The sequence below is a fragment of the Myxocyprinus asiaticus genome, chromosome 8, assembly GCF_019703515.2.
Source record: "Myxocyprinus asiaticus isolate MX2 ecotype Aquarium Trade chromosome 8, UBuf_Myxa_2, whole genome shotgun sequence".
Taxonomy (NCBI): domain Eukaryota; kingdom Metazoa; phylum Chordata; class Actinopteri; order Cypriniformes; family Catostomidae; genus Myxocyprinus; species Myxocyprinus asiaticus.
This window is the reverse complement of record NC_059351.1, coordinates 48,104,403-48,126,731: the sequence shown is the minus strand read 5'-3', so window position 1 is coordinate 48,126,731 and position 22,329 is coordinate 48,104,403. Positions and strand designations below refer to the sequence as shown.

At 37.0% G+C, this 22,329-nt stretch overlaps 1 protein-coding gene and 1 pseudogene across 1 annotated transcript; both read left to right on the top strand.

Moving 5' to 3' along the window:
* Positions 1-1,162: 1,162 nt before the first annotated feature.
* LOC127445410 (protein phosphatase 1K, mitochondrial-like) lies at positions 1,163-15,122 on the top strand. Its single transcript, XM_051705462.1, has 7 exons — positions 1,163-1,270; positions 3,637-4,222; positions 4,492-4,592; positions 11,118-11,283; positions 11,373-11,517; positions 11,616-11,750; positions 13,429-15,122. Exons 2-7 carry the CDS (start codon positions 3,783-3,785, stop codon positions 13,558-13,560), a joined length of 1,119 nt encoding a protein of 372 aa, XP_051561422.1. The 5' UTR covers positions 1,163-1,270; positions 3,637-3,782; the 3' UTR covers positions 13,561-15,122.
* A 3,553-nt stretch (positions 15,123-18,675) lies between these two features.
* On the top strand, positions 18,676-21,803 carry LOC127444794 (broad substrate specificity ATP-binding cassette transporter ABCG2-like; annotated as a pseudogene).
* Positions 21,804-22,329: the final 526 nt, after the last annotated feature.

Below are 22,329 nucleotides of genomic sequence, written 5' to 3'. Positions count from 1 at the left end.
TTGTTTTGAGGAATGAAGGCTATACAATGCATGAAATTGCAAAAAAAAAAAACTGAAGATTTCATACAAAGGTGTACACTACAGTCTTCAAAGACAAAGAACAACTGACTCTAACAAGGACAGAAAGAGATGTGGAAGGCCAGATGTACAACTAAACAAGAGGTTAAGTACATTCTCTAGTCTCTAGTTTGAGAAATAGACACCTCACATGTCCTCAGCTGACAGCTTCATTGAATTCTACCTGCTCAACACCAGTTTCATGTACAACAGTAAAGAGAAGACTCAGGGGTGCAGGCCTTATGGGAAGAATTGCAAAGATAAAGCCACTTTTGAAACAGAAAAACAAAAAGAAAAGGTTAGAGTGGGCAAAGAAACACAGACATTGGACAACAGATAATTGGAAAAGAGTGTTATGGATCTTAACCCCATTGAGATTTTGTGGGATCAGCTAGACTGTAAGGTGTGTGAGAAGTGCCCGACAAGACACAAGTCACATCTATGGCAAGTGCTACAGGAAGTGTGGGGTGAAATGTCACCTGAGTATCTGGACAAACTGACAGCAAGAATAACAAGGATCTCCAAAGCTGTCATTGCTGCACGTGGAGGATTTTTTGATGAGAACTCTTTGAAGTAGTTTAAGAAGTTCTGAACATTTTTTTCAAATTGTAATAGTAATTTTTCATGTTATTAACGTCCTGACTATACGTTGTGCTGTGTTGAATGCCACTTTGATGAATAAAAGTACCAATTTCTTTCCATAAGAGCAAAATCTGTACATTATTCCAAACTTTTGGCCGCCAGTGTATATATTTAAATATTTATCTGTTTCTCACCCTCACCTATCATATCGCTTCTGAATACATGGATTTAACCACTGGAGTGGTCCTTTTTGGACCTTCTGGGTTCTGGTCACAATTCACTTGCATTGTGAGGACCTACAGAGTTGAAATAATCTTCTAAAAATCTTTGTTGTTTTCATTTTTGGGGGTGAACCCTTTAAGCAGCTTTTGGTCCGAGACACCGCACTCCTAGGTCTTTCCCACCGCCCATTGGTTTAAATCGATGTCAATCACTCGAATGTGGCCAATCAGCTGACTGAACCCCCACCGGCGAAACGGAGCGATCTGATTGGATGACTGGTATTTTTCTTCAGAGGCGGTCGGTGAGTTGATGTGCTGCTCAACCGAACTGACACTGAGAAAAAACCACCGACTGTTTACTGTTACGTTGCAAACATTAATCACGTTAATTGCTATAGGATACATTAAAGGTAGGTGAAAATAAAAAAGGTGACTGCTTTCATAACATTCGTTCTTTTCTGTAGCGGCTGTGTCAATGTTTGCAAGAAACCACTCGAGGATTTATGTTGATATTTTAGTAGTAATCCATATATTCAATCTTTAAACCCTTCCTCATACAGTTTAAATTTGTTGTATGCATGTTGCATTATCAGGGTTGTCCAAACGTTTTAATAACAAGCTGTTTTATGGTATAGCTACCATGCTGTTATATAAGCTCCGTGTTGCATCATGTGTATTTCTTCCGTTTGTTCATTCGTAACTTATTTACAATGAATTTAAGTGTCTTTAATTTGGGTTATTCCTCTTACAAATAATTGCAATGGTTTTGTCTACACGGGCTATGTTTATGAAACATGTTAAATGTAGGATGAATTAAAAAGGGGGTGGGGCATGTGTGTAATGTGACTGAAGGTTATGTTGAAGTCATTAAAACTCATGTTTTAACCACTCCACAGATTTCATATTAGCAAACTATAGTTTTAGCAAGTCGTTTAGGACATCCACTTTGTGCATGACACAAGTAATTTTTCCAACAGTTGTTTACAGACAGATTGTTTCACTTTTAATTGACTATATCACAATTCCAGTGGGTCAGAAGTTTACATACACTAAGTTAACTGTGCCTTTAAGCAGCTTGGAAAATTCTAGAAAATGATGTCAAGCCTTTAGACAATTAGCCAACTAGCTTCTGATAGGAGGTGTACTGAATTGGAGGTGTACCTGTGGATGTATTTTAAGGCCTACCTTCAAACTCAGTGCCTCTTTGCTTGATATCATGGGAAAATCAAAAGAAATCAGCCAAGACCTCAGAAAAACAATTGTGAAGTCTGGTTCATTCTTGGGAGCAATTTCCAAACACCTGAAGGTACCACGTTCATCTGTACAAACAATAGTATGCAAATATAAACACCATGGGACCACACAGCCATCATACCGCTCAGGAAGGAGATGCATTCTGTCTCCTAGAGATGAATGCAGTTTGGTGCAAAAAGTGCAAATTAATCCCAGAACAACAGCAAAAGACCTTGTGAAGATGCTGGAGGAAACAGGTAGACAAGTATCTATATCCACAGTAAAACGAGTCCTATATCGACATAACCTGAAAGGCTGCTCAGCAAGGAAGAAGCTACTGCACCAAAACCGGCATAAAAAAGCCAGACTACAGTTTGCAAGTGCACACTGGGACAATGATCTTACTTTTTGGAGAAATGTCCTCTGGTCTGATGAAACAAAAATTGAACTGTTTGGCCATAATGACCATCGTTATGTTTGGAGGAAAAAGGGTGAGGCTTGCAAGCTAAAGATCACCATCCCAAACGTGAAGCATGGGGGTGACAGCATAATGTTGTGGGGGGGGGTTTTGCTGCAGGAGGGACTGGTGCACTTCACAAAATAGATGGCATCATGAGGAAGGAAAATTATGTGGATATATTGAAGCAACATCTCAAGACATTACCAAGGAAGTTAAAGCTCGGTCACAAATGGGTCTTCCAAATGGACAATGACCCCAAGCACACCTCCAAAGTTGTGTCAAAATGGCTTAAGGACAACAAAGTCAAGGTATTGGAGTGGTCATCACAAAGCCCTGACCTCAATCTGATTTGTGGGCAGAACTGAAAAAGCATGTGCGAGCAAGGAGGTCTACAAAAACCTGACTCAATTACACCAGTTCTGTCTGGAGGAATGGGACAAAATTCCAGCAACCTATTGTGAGAAGCTTGTGTAAGGCTACCCAAAACATTTGACCCAAGTTAAACAATTTAAAGACAATGCTACCAAATACTAACAAAGTGTATGTAAACTTCTGATCCAATGGGAATGCGATGAAAGAAATAAAAGCTGAAATAAATCATTCTCTCTACTATTATTCTGACATTTCACATTCTTAAAATAATGATCCTAACTGACCTAAAACAGGGAATGTTTTGTACAATTAAATGTCAGGAATTGTGAAAAACTGAGTTTAAATGCATTTGGTTAATGTGTATGTAAACTTCTGACTTCAACTGTATACTAAATGACTACAGTGGGAGGGCCAGTGAACACGATGTTTGATGTGTAAACAACAACTGTCTTAAAACCTTGTGAGCTGCCTACCTAGATAACATTTTTGGTCATTATTTTATTCATAAGTACGTTAACAGTAAATGAGTGGGAGGGGCAGTGAACACAGTGATGCAATGCTGTCAAGGTTGGCAGCTCACTAGGTTGAGACACAGCCAAAGGTATGTGCTTCATGTCACTGTTTGTGTACTTTTGGATCAGTCTATATGTTTAGGCGGTAACAACCCTCCGGTCAAGTCATTCATTCACTCATTTCCTTGCTGTGTTTCAGACAACTCCTGGTCAAGACTGCATACCTGCTGAGACCTGCTCGCCTGCCTTCTACACAGAAGTTTGACTTTTTGAAAGTGCATTTCGTGGGCATTCGTTTCAGACAGTTTTGGCCCATCTCATTAGTGGAGTGTCCGGCCGCTGAGTATGTCAGTGGCTCTTCTCGTGCGATATGCCACACTCGGTGGTTCCCGTGTCTGCTGCAGGGCTGCTCTTGGACTGACCAGCACTCATCAGGAAGACACGAGACGGGCTCTGCACACTCCATCGTCTCCCCGATCCAGCAACTCTCGCTTTGATCCGGACAGCAGTGGGCGTCCGACTACCTGGGACTCTTTTGGAATCTGGGACAACCGCATCGATGAGCCTATTTTGCTTCCGTCAAGTATCCGCTATGGAAAGCCCATCCCCAAAGTTAGCCTGTCTAAAGTGGGATGCGCTTCTCAGATTGGCCAGCGGAAAGAGAACGAAGACCGTTACCGGCTATCGCAGATGACCGAGAACATCATGTATTTTGCTGTGTTTGACGGGCATGGGGGGGCAGAGGCTGCTGAATTCTGTCACAAGAACATGGAAAAGCATATTAAGTAAGTGTTAGGGTTGTTGTTTTTTTTTTTTTTAAAACCCCAAACAATGTGCATTATGCAAGTGGTGTGACAGCTTGGTCATGACATTGCTCACGTACTAGAATGCTGTTTAATAACATGAGGATAATTCTTGGAATGCTTTCCAGTAGATAAACACTGTGCTTCTTAATCTATTTAAATGATTATGGGTCTAAGTGTAAGCACACATGGTGTTTATGTGCATGGAATGAGTAACTAACTGTTTGAATCAAATTTGGTGAATGTTTCAGAGACATTGTGGAGGAAGAGGATAACTTGGAATTAGTTTTAACCAAAGCATTTCTTGAGGTGGACAAAGCATTAGCGAGGCATCTACACTTTATTCCAGATGGTAGGTCCCATTTCATTGCTTTATTTTTTAAAGCATGCATGTTATATGAATGTAGGGGTGGGTAAAAATAAAGTTTTTCCGATTAATCGCAATCTTCATTTGAAAAATCTCGATATCGATTCTTAAATCCCAATATCTTTCACTCAATACGCAACCCTCCACTACAATGAGAGGAAATCACTCGCATTTGCAACCAAATTTCGCACTATGCGACTAAAGTGAATATATTTGGCAACTGGCTGGTAAATGTTTACATTTCACTCACCAGTAATTTTGTAGTTCAGTTGTGAAGTGTTCAGTAGCGAGATCCTTTCACAGCGTGTTTAGAGTAAAAGCTGTTCTGTGTAATGTGTGTCCAAGACGAGATCCACGCAACTAATTTATCATTGAATAATGTCTCTTTTAATACCCTTTCTGTACTTTACAGGCAGTTGTTGATCAAAAACAACTACAAAAAAAACATTTAATTCTAATCATGCATCGCACAGTTGAGGTAAAGCCATTTGAGTCCTCTCTCGTTAACATGCGCTCATTTAAAGGCGTTGTTTACAGAAATGCCGTTTTTTTGTTAAAGAGACCATACTGGTTTTAGCACGTGTTCAACAAATCAATGTATACTTGTAAATCGTAAAAATTATGCAATTTAACAATAAATATGTAACAAAAATATGAAATATAATATCTTATTTATTGATTGAATACATTTATTTGTTCATTAAAAAAAAAAATATATGTGACCAAAATGATGAAAAAATTGGATTCGAATCAAATCAAGAGCTTGTGAATCGGAATCGAATGGAATCTGGAAATCTGTAACAATACCCACCCCTATATGAATGAAGTTTCAGTAGCTAAGTATCTAGCTTCACAAGTATTGCTTTGATGCTTCAGGTATACATGTAAAAGAGCCAAGGGAATGTTTGTGAGCATTTTATAAATAAAATAAACCAATGAGGTCTTAACAGAGAAGTCATGTGTAATCTTTTTTTTGTGATGGTTCACAGAATTTTCTTTGGCTCTGTAAATTGCGTCTATCCCAACATACAGGTAGCACTAACTTGCATGTGTATAGCATTAACATAAAAATAGCTTTTGTTAGATTCACTATGTTAAAAGAGAAATTCAAAAATGAACATTCCTTCATTGTTTATTCACCTGTGTGACGCTCCAAATCCATCACTTACTTTCTTTTGTGGAATGTAAAAGGGGAATTTTCACAGGGTTTACTTGCCGTGTAATGCAGATGAATAGTGACTCTAGTCTGTCAAGTGTGAAAAGAAAAAAAAAAGATTAAACCCTAGTAAAAGTAATCAATACGATTTATGCTTTATATTGCAAGTCTTTTGAAGCCATACGATAACTTTATGTGATGAACAGAACTAAATTTAAGTCTATTCACTATTAAATCAAAACATTAACAAACTCAATATGGTGACTGCATCGATAACATCAAACTTGACTTCATGTTATTAAAGGGATACTTCACCCAAAAATGAAAATTCTCTCACGATTTACTCACCCTCATGCCATCCAAGATGTGTATGAATTTCTTCTGCAGAACACAAAAGATTTTTAAAAGAATATCTCAGCTCTGTTGGTCCATACAATGCAAGTCAACAGGGTCCAAAACTGTGAAGCTCAAAAAAGCACACAAAGGGAGCATAAAAGTAATCCATACGACTGTAGTGGTTAAATCCATGTCTTCAGAAGCAATATGATAGGTGTGGGTGAGAAACAGATAAATATTTAAGCCCTTTTTTATAAATATCTCCACTTTATCTCCACTTTCACACAGCCCTCCTAAGCACTCTTCACTTCTAAGAGTTCTTTTGTTTTTGGCGATTAGCATCCTTTGTGCATATCGCCACCTACTGGGCAGGGAGGACAATTTGCAGTAAATAAAGCACCTAAATGTTGAGCTGTTTCAAACCCACGCCTACCATAACACTTCTGAATACATGGATTAACCACTGGATTTGATTGGATTACTTTTATGCTGCCTTTATGTGTATTTTTGAGCTTCAAAGTTTTGGACCCTGTTGACTTGCATTGTTTGGACCAACAGAGCTGAGATTTTCTTCTAAAAATCTTTGTTGGTGTTCTGCTGAAGAAAGAAAGTCATACACATCTGGGATGGCATAAGGGTGAGTAAATGATTAGAGAAATTTAATTTTTGGGTGAACTATCCCTTTAATGATTCAGTATGATTTGAGAGTGATTAACAACTTAAATTTCCTTCTGTTCATTGTACAAATTGATCATATCACCTCAGAAGATTTGGAATATAGTGCATTGAGTTGTATTGATTCCTTATACTGGGCTTTATGGTGTCTTTGTTCTTTTTTTGAGTCACCACTCGCTGTCATTTTATGGCAAACAAACCCTGTTAAGACTTCTCAAAAATGTACCTTTTGTGTTCCACAGAAGAAAGTTATCTGGGTTTGGAGTGACATTAGGGTGAGTAAATATTGACAATGTTTTTTTTTTGTGGCTGTTATTATAGCTATTATTATAGTACATGTAAGATTAAGTCAGGTTCATCTTATTCATGAAGTTTGCGGCCCGCTAGTGTGGCCTGCTGCGTGACATGTCCAATCTTGCCCTGTGTGTGTGCGTGTTATATCTACAACAGCCGAGGACCCAGCTAACCCCCCCTATAAGAGCTGCAGCTCTGCGGTACCTTTATGGAGGCCGGAAGGCTAGATTGCTCCAGCGGGTCCTTGCGTGGACTTCTGGAAGGTTCTTCACCTTTCTCTCCCTTTCTCTATCTTATCCTTCCTTTACTGTGCTCTGCCTTCTGTGTTGGCTGCTGGAAATTATGATTGATAAGTTGTTCAGAGCTTGTTTTGAATGTATGAATAACATAGGCCTATTTTTATTGTCCCAAAGGAAATAGCTTATCCCAGGGGTGCTCACACTTTTATGGCTTAAGATCTACTTTTTCATAATCCTATTACAGTAAGATCTACCACGCTTAATTTAAATATAGATTGTGTTGTTGTCACAATACCAACATTTCAGCAGTCGGAACCAATAGCAGTGAAATCTGATTATTCTTGATGCAAAAACTAATACTAACTAATTTGTTAATTGGGTAAACATTGTTTCAAGTTCTCAGGTAATTATTCAATACAAGGAAACAGTCAGTAATACAATTAGAACAAAGAAACAAATTAAGAAAACAGTGCTTAAAATTTCTAACAGCAGTATCAGGTATTCAAGTAAACATTCTTACATTCTTGTGGATTACATATCTTCACTGTATGATTATAATACATTAATAATTGTTTTATAGCTATTAAAGTTAACCAGCCAAGAGCAGTGGCTGGTTTTCTTGTTTTCTTGTTATTGTTGTTAATATTAATGACAGAGACAGTGGCAGGTCTCTCAGGCTGCAGTGCACTGCAAGTCCAAATGCACAGATCCAGTATTTTGGCATGTGTATGACCATCATACAGGCGCGTGTCCGCATTACGTGAGCGTTCACACAAAAAGAAGCCGTCTGTCAGAGAGTGAGAGTTTTTGAAACGTAGGATGGCAGGGGAAGAGTAATTTACATTCACGAGGAAAGCGATACCTGATTGGACGATTCAGTATTATTTATCAGGAAAGCGCTACCTGATTGGTCGGAGAAACTATAACCCTACCCCTAATGGTAACTGTAACCAGGTAGAGCTTTTCTCATAAATATACAGTACTGTGCAAAAGTTTTAGGCACTTGGGAAAAATGTTGCATAGTGAGGATGTCTTCAAAAATAATGAAATAAATAGTTTTTCATTTATCAGTTAACGTCATACAAAGTCCAGTAAACATAAAAAAGCTAAATCAATATTAGGTGTGAACACCTTTACCTTCAAAACAGCACCAATTCTCCTTTTTCTTGGTTTTTGGCAGATAGGATGTTCCAAGCTTCTTGGAGAATTCACCACAGTTCTTCTTTCTATTTAGGTCTCAATTGCTTCTGTCTCTTCTTGTAATCCCAGACTGACTCAATATTCAGTGGGAGGCTCTGTGGGGACCATGCCATCTGTTGCAGGGCTCCCTGTTCTTCTATTCTAATCTTTTCTATTTGCAAAAGCAATGTTTGAGAGTCTAACATTTATATTTCCTATTGACACACTAAAGCTGAAGATATAAATAACCATCTTAAGACAAATGTTTTTGTGATGCATCTTACAGTTGTGCTCAAAAGTTTGCATACCCTTGGAGAATTGGAAATATATGTACCATTTTTAAAGAAAACATGAGTGAGCAGGCAAAACACATTTATTTTATTTCTTATGGGATCCATATTCAACTGTAGGTTATAACAGAACACACAATCATAAAACAAAACATGGCAAAAAAAAAAAAAAAAAATTAAATGACCCCCGTTCAAAAGTCTGCATACCCTTAGTTCTTAATACTGTGTATTGCCCCCTTTAGCATCAATGACAGCATGCAGTAATAGTTTGTAATAGTTGTCTACGAGGCCCCAAATTCTTTCAGGTGGTATAGCTGCCCATTCGTCTTGGCAAAACGCCTCCAGGTCATGCAAAGTCTTTGGTCATCTTGCATGAACCGCACGTTTGAGGTCTCCCCAGAGTGGCTCAATGATATTAAGGTCAGGAGACTGCGATGGCCACTCCAGAACCTTCACCTTTTTCTGCTGTAACCACTGGAGGATCAACTTGGCCTTGTGCTTAAGCTCATTGTCATGCTGGAAAGTCCAAGAGTGTCCCATGCGCAGCTTTTGTGCAGAAGAATGCAAATTGTCTGCCAATATTTTCTGATAACATGCTGCATTCATCTTGCCATCAATTTTCACAAGATTCCCCGTGCCTTTAGAGCTCACACACCCCCAAAACATCAGTGAGCCACCACCATGCTTCACAGTGGGGATGGTATTCTTTTCACTATAGGCCTTGTTGACCCCTCTCCAAACATAGCACTTATGGTTGTGACCATAAAGCTCTATTTTGGTCTCGTCACTCCAAATTACAGTGTGCCAGAAGCTGTGAGGCGTGCCAAGGTGTTGTCGGGCATATTGTAACCGGGCTTTTTTGTGGCATTGGCACAGTAATGGCTTCTTTCTGGCAACTCGACCATGCAGCTCATTTTTGTTCAAGTATCATCGTATTGTGCTCCTTGAAACAACCACACCATCTTTTTCCAGAGCAGCCTGTATTTCTCCTGAGGTTACCTGTGGGGTTTTTTTTGTATCCCGAACAATTCTTCTGGCAGTTGTGGCTGAAATCTTTCTTGGTCTACCTGACCTTGGCTTGGTATCAAGAGATCCCTGAATTTTCCACTTTTTAATAAGTGACTGAACAGTACTGAGCATTTTCAAGGCTTTGGATATCTTTTTATATCCTTTTCCATCTTTATAAAGTTCCATTACCTTGTTACGCAGGTCTTTTGACAGTTCTTTTCTGCTCCCCATGGCTCAGTATCTAGCCTGCTCAGTGCATCCACATGAGAGCTAACAAACTCATTGACTATTTATACACAGACACTAATTGCAATTTAAAAAGCCACAGGTGTGGGAAATTAACCTTTAATTGCCATTTAAACCTGTGTGTGTCACCTTGTGTGTCTGTAACGAGGCCAAACATTCAAGGGTATGTAAACTTTTGATCAGGGCCATTTGGGTGATTTCTGTTATCATTATGATTTAAAAAGGAGCCAAACAACTATGTGATAATAAATGGCTTCATATGATCACTATCCTAAATAAAACACTATCCTTACATTTTTTTTTTTTTTTTTTTTTTTTTGCATGATCAGTCCTGTTTTCAAAATCAATGCCAAAATTTCACAATTTCTACCAGGGTATGCAAACTTTTGAGCACAACTGTATGTGCCTAAGACTTTTGCATAGTACTGTATATGAGTCTTCTCCTGCCATCCTATGTTTCGGAAATCCACCTGCGTGGGAGCCGAAATGGGGAAATGAAATAAAAATAATTTTGTTATTTGAGTAGTTACTCTCTCTACTCCCTTTACCGTTTGACCTGTTAACAAGATCAACTGGTGGTTGTCTTGCGATCGACCAGTCAACGTAATGAGCACCCCTGGCTTATCCTTTGCGATACTAAGTAATTCTGATGAGAAATGTCATTTACTAAAAAAGAGATGAGTCCAAGCATAAGGTTGTTCCTAAAAATTGTGTTTACTTCTCTGATGTGTAATGTTACAAAATTGGTGCAGTTCAGTACATTAGCTGATAAAAAAAACACCTTGAAAAATGCAGTGCTACCTGCTTGCATATTACATGGACTTTTCCATTCAGAGTATTATCTGATGCTTGATCACCAAAGCAGTTCATACTGTATATATTTACCCAGTATTTTGTAGTGTAGGTTCTTGATATTCATGAAAGTCTCAGAATAGGACTAAATAGATGGTTTAGTTTCTGTGTGAGAGATAATTGTGCTAGGACGATTGCAAAACTCTGTATTGTGTTGTATCCAATCTGTTCTTTCACAGACTCTCAAAGCATCATGAGCTCTAACCATTCTGCCTCGCTCTATGGTGTGTTACAGCCTCTCTGTTGAGTGCAGGCACCACGGCAACAGTGGCCCTGCTTAGGGACGGGATCGAGCTGGTGGTGGGCAGTGTGGGCGATAGCCGGGCCATGATGTGCCGGAAAGGCAAAGCCCTCAAACTCACCGTGGACCACACACCTGAGAGAAAGGATGAAAAAGAGAGGTAGGATTTTCCTGGCATGCCGTGACATTTTTTTTTTTTTACTGCTATTGTGAGTAGGGTTCATTTGATTGGCTGCTTTATTTATGTAGGATACGTAAGACTGGAGGTTTTATAACATGGAATAGTCTGGGTCAACCTCACGTCAACGGCAGACTAGCAATGACACGCAGTATTGGTGATTTTGACCTCAAATCTTCAGGGGTCATTGCTGAACCGGAGACCAAGAGGATTTCGGTGAGAGACAGAAACATGTACAAACTTTTTATTTTTTTTATGGTAGGCTTGTATATAAAAGCCTATAAGTTGTGTTGATATAAGTGTCTTTGTTTCAGTTGCATCATGTCCATGACTCCTTCCTGGCACTCACTACTGATGGCATCAACTTCATTATGAACAGTCAGGAAATCTGTGATGTCATAAAGCAGTGTAATGACCCTAAAGAGGCAGCACAGCGCATATCTGAGCAGGCGAGTCAAATTATCCAATTCCAACATTACTCCTGGTATTTTTTGTTTATTTTTTTGTCACATGCCTTAAATACAAAAAAGCTGGGACATTGTGTAAAAAAAACAAAAAAACAAAAAAAACAAAAGAAGAAACAAGATATCATGATTTGCAAATTTCCTTCATAGCTAATTAATGTTTAATGATAGTTAATGTTTTTTTTTTTTATATTATTAATCAATAGTAAACATCAGTTGAGTAAAGGTTTGCAAATTAATGATCTGTTTCATGTATTTCAATTATTTATTTTACATTTTACTAGGGCTGTTAATCGATTAAATTTTTTTTAATGAAATGAATTACAGGATATGCAGATTATTTAATCGAATTACCCACATATATAAATATTTGCTGAGAAAGGCCCTAAAGTAACAATAATTAAACGCATATTGATTAAATAATTATACATAGTTAAATAATTATAAACATGGTATATATTATAAATGTAATAATTCAGATAATTAAAATGCATTACATTATTGTGGCAGATGAGCAAAGCATTAATAAGACAATAAAAAAGTAATATTGTTTATTTCCATATTGATGAACATAAGTTTATTGTTGGCCTAGAGTCAACAGCAATGCATTTCATATTGAATTCATCAGTCTGTTCAAGATAGATTTATCATAAGGACTTATGCGTCAGAAGGACGCTTTTGAAGCGTCTCAATTTGGATGCTTCGCACTTTTAGGTCGCTGTGTCAAGTTAAACGTAGTTTGAAACTTCGAAAATCCCGTCTCGAGATCCCTGGATTCAGAATTGTGCTCCATCCAGCTGTGGTTGAACGCAAGAACGCACTCTTATCCTGTGTAGGTTGTTCTCTGTAAGTGCGTTGCCTATACAGCTGGAGTTTCACTTACTGCCCCCTGCTGAAAACAGGTGGTACTTCAAGCTTAAATTGCTCTGATGGTAGGCAATGTTCGCTCTAATTTTTGTTCTTGCTGAGCAAATCCTATTTCCATTGGGTAGAACCTTCAGCCATACGAGCAGGATTAAATACATACAGACCCTGAGCATTTAGCTCTAAAAAGAAATCTCTAGGTATTCCCACACACCTTTGAGCCAGCGAGCAGTGTGCGGGTGTTTTTTCCGTCTGCACGGGAGAAATGTTAGAAGTGCGCGGCCGCGCACGCACGCAGCTTAGAGGGAACAGTGATGGTAGGAATATTTTATCTTACGGTCTGGGGACATGATTAATTGCATACTACGTATGCATTTAGCGTGTAATTTTTGTAGAATTAGTTGCACTGAATTAACACGTTAAATTGACAGCCCTAAATTAGACACATTGTCCCAACTTTTTGGAAATTGAGGTTTGTAGGTTAAAATCCTAAATGTCGAGGATTTTTTTTTGTGAATATACAATATATATTTAATAAGCTAAAAATTTATCTTTCTTAGTGCTATCATCGTAAAATGCATAGAAAATGCATATAATATTTTGCATCCTTATCCAGTAATCACTAATGACTGGAAAAGTCGTGGGAATTCTTTGTTTAAAAGGTGCGGGAAACCTGGAGAATCCTTGCTTTCTTTTGTTGATTCCATATTCTTTTTTTATATAATTTATATTATTAGTACACATTAGTTTTGTAATTAGAATTGATTGAACATGATGTTAAAAACTCTGTCTCTCTCAGGCTCTTCAATACGGAGCTGAGGACAACAGCACGATCATTGTGGTGCCATTTGGTGCCTGGGGCAAACACAAGAGCTCTGATGTGAGCTTCTCCTTCAGTCGCAGTTTCGTCTCCAGCGGTCGCTGGGCCTAAAGAAAAATAAGACAGATTGATGTTTTAAGTCATGAAGTGACCCGAGTGTGAACTGACTAATGTGCAGTATTCTCTTAATCCATATGCTGAGGGACAATAACGATAACTCAAAGGAAAAACTCAAAGCATGCTAACTTGGACTCATCAGAATGATACTGAGCGGTCCGTTTTGCCTAGGAAAGCAAAACAAACATTGAAATAATGTCTAAGACATTGGGGTTCAAGTTCTCCTGAGGTTGAAGTATTTGCTTTTCGTCAATATTATTTCTTCCCATTTTTTGCTCCAAATCTGTCTCGGTGTATAGCTTTTTCCGGTTACCTCAGTTCTGGTTTTGGTTTCATGTTTACAAACACAAAACGACTAAGGACTCTGATGTGAATGTAACATTGGTACTGTTGTATAATTTGCCTTATCCCTCATAGTGAAATCAATGATGTTATTTTGATTTCTCCTTGTGTTCTTTTCATAACAAGAATTTTAAGCACTTTCAGATATCAGGAGGTTCCATTCATAATTATTTTCGTAATTATTGTCACAGCCTTTGTAGTTTCGGCAGTTGGCTAGAGGCTATGCATTTCCTATGCACATTAATTTGCCCAGATCCACTAAGTAGACAACTGTATATACTAAAGTATGTACTCTTGCGTAAGCACACGTTTATATATCTCTGTGTCTCCTGTTTTTACTGTGAATATACAGTACGCTTTAATGCTTTACTTGCAGTTAATGGAAATATTTTACTAAACAGAATTTGCCACCCAACTTAAGATCCATTTCGCAAATGAATCGGTGATTTTTCTTATTTGATATGCACATAGTTCTGCTGACTGTAGGATCATAACTTTTACACTGTGACTTGTGCTTTAAATCACAATGCATAGAGCAAAGTACTGATGCTTGTTTTATGTTATTTATATAATGTGGACGATAGACAGTTAACTTGATATACAATTATGTCGTCGTTTTTAAATATTTATTTTCTTGTTTCAGAGCTAAAGAATTGTTTTGTTTGAATTGTGACATGATCTTTGTAATTGCAAACATTCTGCTTCAACCTAGAAAAGGCTTCGATCATAATCTCTGATGTCCAGTGATTATATTTTTTTATTTCTAGAGCCATACACATGTGACCTCAGCATCTCTGTTCGTGTCTGCATTAACATTTCGTATTAAGATGCTCCTGTTACTTGACACATTGATTCTACATCAGCCTAAAGTGAAGTGGAATTCATCAACTTTCATTCTCTTTCAGCATTTCTGCTCATTTTAGACTTAACTGAGTTTGTTTTCCTTTTAAAACATGCAGTCTTCCTCTATAAAATTCAGCAGCACATGCTGTGGATGTACCAGTGGTTTCTTTTCTTGTGTATTGCTCTTCAGTGTGCTTTTGTGTCAAAATGTGTTCTATTCAGTGTTACAGTAACTGTGCATGGACTTGGTTTCATCAATCTGTTAAACAGTCATTTCTTGTTCTATACATGGAACTAACTTCTGTATAGAAATGCAGTTTGTAAAAATGATAAAGCACAGTACATCTGTTAATAAAGTTTAACCAGAAACATCTCTGTTTCTCAAGTTATTTTCACCCTCAGTTACCTATGATGAGGTCATTCAAACTTCAGACTATCTCATATACAAGGGGCCAGCGAAAGTAGTGTTATAACCGGGTTGTTTAGTGTCTTTTGAATAGAGTAAATATGTTTATCTAGGCCTAGGGACTACAATTATTGATTGGTTGTTTGATTTATGTCTATTGATGTATTTATTACCACTGTGACCCATGCGGAATGAAAACTATACTTCACCCTTGTGCGACCTTTGGGACATTTTAGTTTTTTTGATCATTTTGGATGTTATTTCCAATGGCATAAATTTTGCCAAAGTTGTGTATTTTTGGGGGAATTTTTATATTTCAACCTCAGTTCCTATAATACACTGTGTACACAAAACAGATCCACTCAGGACATTAAGGACAAAGATGTCCTCATTGAAACCCATTAAACGGCAATATTTGATCCCAGTGCCATTACAGCATAAAATCATGAATTCTATGATATTATGCTTTCATTCTGGAACCCTGGCTTCAACATAATTGTTTTAATAATTTGTAAATTATTTATCCTCTTTTCTCCAAATTTGGAATGCCCAATTCCCACTGCTTAGTAGGTCCTCGTGGTGGCGCGGTTACCTCAAACCTGGTGGTGGAGGACAAGTCTCCGTTGCCTCCGCTTCTGAGACAGTCAATCCGCGCATCTTATCACGTGGCTCACTGTGCATGACACCGCGGAGACTCCCAGCATGTGGAGGCTCATGCTACTCTCCGCGATCCACGCACAACTTACCACACGCCCCATTGAGAGTGAGAACCACTAATCATGTCCACAAGGTGGTTACCCCATGTGACTCTACCCTCCCTAGCAACCAGGCCAATTTGGTTGCTTAGGAGACCTGGCTGTAGTCACTCAGCACACCCTGGATTCGAACTCGCGACTCCAGGGGTGGTAGTCAGCGTCAATACTCACTAAGCTACCCAGGCCCCCCCAAAATTTACATTTTTAATATTTTCCACCAGATGGCGCCATTTTTCTCATGTTAGCCTATGGAGCAAATACATGCTTTTTTCCTGTTTTCTGTATTATAGAGCACTGCAGGCCAGTTGAATAAATCATGCAGCTTAAATTGTGTGGGTGTGTTGGTATGGATGTCAGAATGTGTTTTGTATGTGTGTATTGAAAAGTGTGTGTGTGTGTGTGTGTAAAAATAACAATGGCATTATGTAAACAAACTGGCATTTAAAGGGTTAAAATCCTGAAAATGAATGAATATTTGGTAGTTATGATCAGGACTGATGTTGGTTAAATCCAAGTCAGTGAAAGTGGAAAATAATATTAATATATAATATTATTATGGCAGTCTTTTGACGTGGATATTTTTGTCCTCCAAGGACCTCTGAGTAACTGTTTTAAAAAATATATTCCAGTTTATTTCTAAGTGATAGAAGATATTGTTTTTAATCTGTACACTTTCTCAATTGCGATTTTATGAGACAGAACCGAAGGATTTTCATTCTCGATTAGATTATACATTTCAGCCACACTTCGTCGTATTTTTTCACACATTTCATTTTTAGGATGACTTTAATTACCTTGTATCCTGCCTTAGTGCCGTCGACGTTTCGATAGATGTGTAGCCAAAACAGAAAAATAAAAACGCTAAGTGTTTATCGCCGAATCCCTCCCTCTGCTGCTCATCTATATAAGATCCTGTCGAGCCTGAGACTCGAGATCAAACACTTCTGAACGGGCTCGGGAGGGTAAGTGTGTTTAATATCACTGACGTTATTTTCTGGATTTACAGCACCGTCCTCGCAATGTTTCTGCAATATGTCTCTGCTGATTCATCGATAACAAATGAAATGTGCTCTTATTCAAAAATATTTTTAAGATTTACGCATTTCAATTTCATAACAAAATTCCATCTAATTGAGTTGTGTAATGTTTAACAAAATTAAATTATAAAAATGTAAAATATTTAGGGTTTTTTATTTTATAAGATTATTCAATTCAATTTGATTACAATTTTGAAATGCGTAAATCTTAAAAATTATTATTATTTTTTTTTAAGTGTAAACAGAGTTACATAACAATTGTACGAAACCTATATTGTATTACGGATACAGGTGAAGATGTGAATAATTTAGGTGAGTCCAGAAATAAGATTTTGACAAATTTCTGCCAAGACTCCATAAGACCGACCACTTCTATTTAAATGAATGGGAGAAATTGGAACGCTCAACGGATGTAGATTGGAAGTCCCGCCTTACAGGTAAAAGAGCCAATTACCTTTTAGATACAGATATCACCTGTCAATCAACTCTAGAGTGCGCATGCGCGTTAGCTATGCAAGCCGGGAAAATTGCGGGTTTTTTAGCGTAAGATGAGGTAAAGAATCCAGTATTGTCAGATTTTATTGCTTATTTAAAATATGTTCTTTGATCGTAATCTTGACCAACTGTTATTGAGATTTTGGTCTCCATTCAAGAAGATAGGATCTGAAGTGTCATGACTGGAAATAGCCTCCCGAGTGCGTTCCAAAAAATGGCCGATAGTGGACTGATTTGCTAGAAAGACTTTGAAAATACCTCAAAACAGCAGTGGAATTCAGGTTTATTATAATTAATAAAATGATAGATAATTTAATTCACAAGAAGGACAAGATTGTATAAACTAGTGATTACAGATTACAATAGATTCAGTCAAATAGTATGTAATTCCTCTACAATCATAATTCATAATAACTTCCAACAACAGCAATAAGAAACACTTAACACAAAAAAAATTATTTAAACTATTTTTAAGATTTACGCATTTGAATGTCATAACAAAATTCCATCAAATTGAATTGTGTAATGTTTAACAAAATTAGATTAATAATGCATTATCTTAAAATTATTTTGTTAGTGTATTATGATTTAAATATTAAACATATAGTGTATGATATATTATTATCATATGTTTAACATTTTATTAGTATTGTACATTTAAATAAATGGCATGAACCTTTTACATACAGTAGTTTATTCATGTTAAAATATCAGTGATCAAACAATCGCAACTGAGCATTATAAATTGTTTTTTAATGACTTATTAATGGAAGTTAATGGACTTAATGAAGGTTACCAATAGTCTATTTTTATAATGGACATCCGAGCATAGTAATCTGTTAATTTGCATATTTGTCTTGATCGGAAACTGCAATCAGGCTATCACCTCAGAGGACTAAATACAAACTAGTAATAGTTACTGACCACACTCAAATATGCAGTTAAAATGGTGCATATTTTAATGTAATTTTACTTATAATATTTCTCATCCACTGCTTTTGTCCAACATTTCTGTCATTGGTGACTGGTTGGCATTCTGCCCAAAAATTAAATAAAATAAAAACTACACTGAATTATAATATACACTACACATACACGTGTATTCAGAGAGTCACTTTGCACTGTTTCAGCTAGCAAAATAGGAGTTCTGCCTATGAAATGCCTTGAAATATAATATATTTCCTCTCATTCATGTTATATTTGTGTTTTCATGTAGAAAGCCTGACAGAAGATGACTGAGAATGATCAAACCACCGAGGAGATGGGTGGCAGAAATGGGATGACGAGATCAAAGATTATCACTATGGAGCCCATCAGACAGCAACATGGAGCCACTGTCAGCTTCCACAGCATCAATTATAAAGTAGAACAGAAGGCTGGATCCCTCTGCAGAAAGATAACTGTCCATAAAGAGATTCTAGTGGACATAAAGTGAGTTCAAAGATCACTATATTTAGTGTGTGAGGCTGTAAAAGAGAGAGAGAGAGAGAGAGAGAAATGTCAAATATCCTAAGTGTGTTACGAGGATTAGGGCTCATTTGGTCTCTTTGATCTGTTAAAGGATCTATTTCAACATTCGTCATGGTGACATTCTCTTTTTAAGTTAAGCTTCTGATATGACCATATGTTTCTGACACAGTGACATGAATTAATGATCCATTTTTACATTTTAGAATTTACACTTAAGGTTCAAGGTTTATAAATAGCGTCAGTAAAGAACCCATTCCTTATCGAAAACCATTTTCATTTGCAACTATATGATTTTTTTGTTAATTAAAAGAAGTTATTGATGTTATAGGTTTTTTGCGGATCTGTGTATTGGTATTAAGTGTCATTTATTATAGGAATTGTTCACCCAAAAATGTTCTCATCCCATCCCAGATGTGTATGACTTTCTTTCTTCTGCAGAAGACAAAGATTTTTAGAAGAATATCTCAGCTCTGCAGGTTCATAGAATGCAAGTGAAAGGAGATCACATTTTTGAAGTTCCAAAAAGCACATAAAGGCAGCATAAAAGTAATCCATACGACTCCAGTCATTAAATCCATGTGTTTAGTAGCGATATGATAGGTACGGGTGAGAAACAGACTAAAATGTAAGTCCTTTTTTACTGTAAATCTCCACCTTTGACCAGCCCAGACCAGTAGGTGGTGATATGCATGAAGAATGTGAATCTCCAAAAAGCAAAAGGAGAAAAGTGTGGAAGTGAAAGTGAAAGTGGAGATTTATAGTAAAAACTATAAAGCTAGAGTAATTGGAGTAGTATAGATTACTTTTGTGCTGCCTTTATGTGCTTTTTTGAGCTTCAAAGTTTTGGTCACCATTCACTTGCATTGTATGGACCTACAGAGGTTACATATTCTGAAATATTCGTTTAAAAATCTTGGTTTGTGTTTAGCAGATGAAAGAAAGTCACACATCTGGGATGGCATGAGGGTGAGTAAATGATGAGAGAATTTTCATTTTTGGATGAACTATCCCAAAACTCTAAAAAGATTATCTTTTGGCATCATAGGAACTTTAAAAAGTTATTCTTTGGCACATTAAAAATAAATAAATAAATAAATAAATTATACAATTTCAATTAATTTTTCAATTTGATAACAAAATTCAATCAGAATTGGAGTAATTTTTAATAAAATAAAAACTAAATATTTAAAGTTTTACTAATTTAATTTAGTTAAACATAACACAATTCAATATGATGGTATTTTGTTATGAAATTGAAATGCGTAAATCTTAAAAACTCTTAAAACTTCTTCAAAGGAACTTAAAAACTTATAGCGTAAGAACTTAATAGTTCACCCACAAATTAAAATTGTCATCTTTTACTCACCCTCATGTTGTTTCAAATGTGACATGGGACTTTCATGTTACTTTCTTTCTTCCATAGAACACAGAAGGAGATATTAGACAAAATGTTAGTCACTATTTACTTTTATTGTATGGAAAAACAAAATATGAATAGTGACTTAGGCTTCATCCATACTACTACGTTTTAATATGAAAACGAATAGATTTTGCTATGTATATGCCTCTCACACACACTAAAACAGCATTTCCTTCACTAAAAATGGAACATTTCAAAACGTTCTCCATTTCGGCATACTTTGGAAAACAATGATGTTGGGAAACTAAAAAGAGTTTTCAGAAAGTAAAAAAGTCCCACAGGTTCGCGATAGGCTGGTGAGTAAATAATCACAGAATTGTTTTATTTTGGGTGAACTATTCCTTTACAAAGGTTCTGGTGTGGCATCTTGAATGGGTTGTCCAATGGTATTGGGTTGTAAAACACTTTTTGGAACCTTCACATGTGCTACATAAGGTGTATGGAAGAGGACCAGCATCGGGATGGAGCTGATTATTGACCCCTCTGTGCTCTTTCTGGATGAGCCAACCGCTGGTCTGGATGCTAGCATAGCTCACTCTGTGCTACTGCTGCTGAAAAGGTCTGTATATTCTCATTATCATGAACAAATCCATCCATCACCCTATATAAAATCTTGTAACCATGGAAACTAAACCATTAGTCTTTAACTTTTCACCCCTTTTCACCATTTTAAGCTCAACCAATTGTCTATTTGTTAGTAAGTCAATGCAATGGCCAAACATCTTCAACTATTTAGGAGGCCAAAGACTGGTTTGGGCATTCAAAGCACAGAAAGTCAAAGCGTCTGTACATTTATTACCTACAAACATAACTTAGGAAATCTACAATTGTGGAAGAACATCAGTATTGTTGGAAACTGCAGAGGCAATTAAGCTGAGTTGATTCTCAATGGACTTTACTACTCTCAGTGATGGACAGTTTTGCTTTTTGAGGCATCTAAGTTTAGCATCTTCACTTAGAAGATGAATATAGGATCTCAATGATGTGACAGTTCTGGATTGCTGAGAGTATATCAGCACTGTGTCCGTTTGTTTCCAGAATGGTCGGTCAGGGATGCACCATCATCATGTCAATTCATCAGCCTCGGTATTCCATCTACCGGCTCTTGATAGTCTCACCCTGCTGGCCAATGGCAAACAAGTCTATCATGGACCTGCTCAAGATGCTCTAGACTACTTTGCCAACATTGGTATGCTTAGCTAGATGAGAAATATATGAAAGTTTTGTAAGAAAATAACTATTAATACATTTCTCAACATGATGGTGTTTGTTTTTGGAATGATTTCTTAGGTTACACTTGTGAAGCCCATAATAACCCAGCTGATTTCTTCTTGGATGTCATTAATGGGAGTACAGCAGCTGTGAACATGACAAAGACACAAAATAATGGAGGTATTCGGAATACTTTTCCTGAGATATTAAAATGGTTGTGTGAGGCTCATTAACAAGCAGATTTCTAGCCTTTAAATTCCGAAATTATTCGCAAAAACGTAAATTACCTTATTATAGCACCTTGTGGCTGATTCTCACAAAATTTGGTATAAAGCCTAATTTTAGCAACCTGTAAGTGGATGCCAAATTTCATAATGATCAGCCATTCATACCACAGGAGCTTAAATCTCATTGGCTAATGGCATTTTTGTTGATTTATGGAATCGATATTTTAAGGATATGTAAGCACCAAAGAAGATGCTTGTCAAAAACTTCTTTGTTGAAATGGTTGCAGAGTGCTGATGGTGTTTTAGTTATAGCGCCCACTTATGGGCAGAATTGGACAAATTTGGCAAATTTGCGCAAACATGTTTCTGGCTTGTAACTCCAAAACACATTGATGAAATACAATTATTTTAGTACATTTTTATCAGCTGGGCCTATAGCTGATGTATACCAAATTTTGTGTGAATCGGACAAATGGCCTATTAGGAGTTATAATTATTAAAGATTATGAATTATGCATATAATAGACAAACATAATAACAGAACATGCCACACTTA

Bases quoted from the DNA above. Each gene is read 5' to 3' on its own strand.
- LOC127445410 (XM_051705462.1), top strand. From the start codon at position 3,783: ATGTCAGTGGCTCTTCTCGTGCGATATGCCACACTCGGTGGTTCCCGT. The intron at 4,593-11,117 runs GTAGGTCCCATT...GGTGTGTTACAG, and splicing joins TCTACACTTTATTCCAGATG to CCTCTCTGTTGAGTGCAGGC. The intron at 11,518-11,615 runs GTGAGAGACAGA...TCTTTGTTTCAG, and splicing joins CGGAGACCAAGAGGATTTCG to TTGCATCATGTCCATGACTC.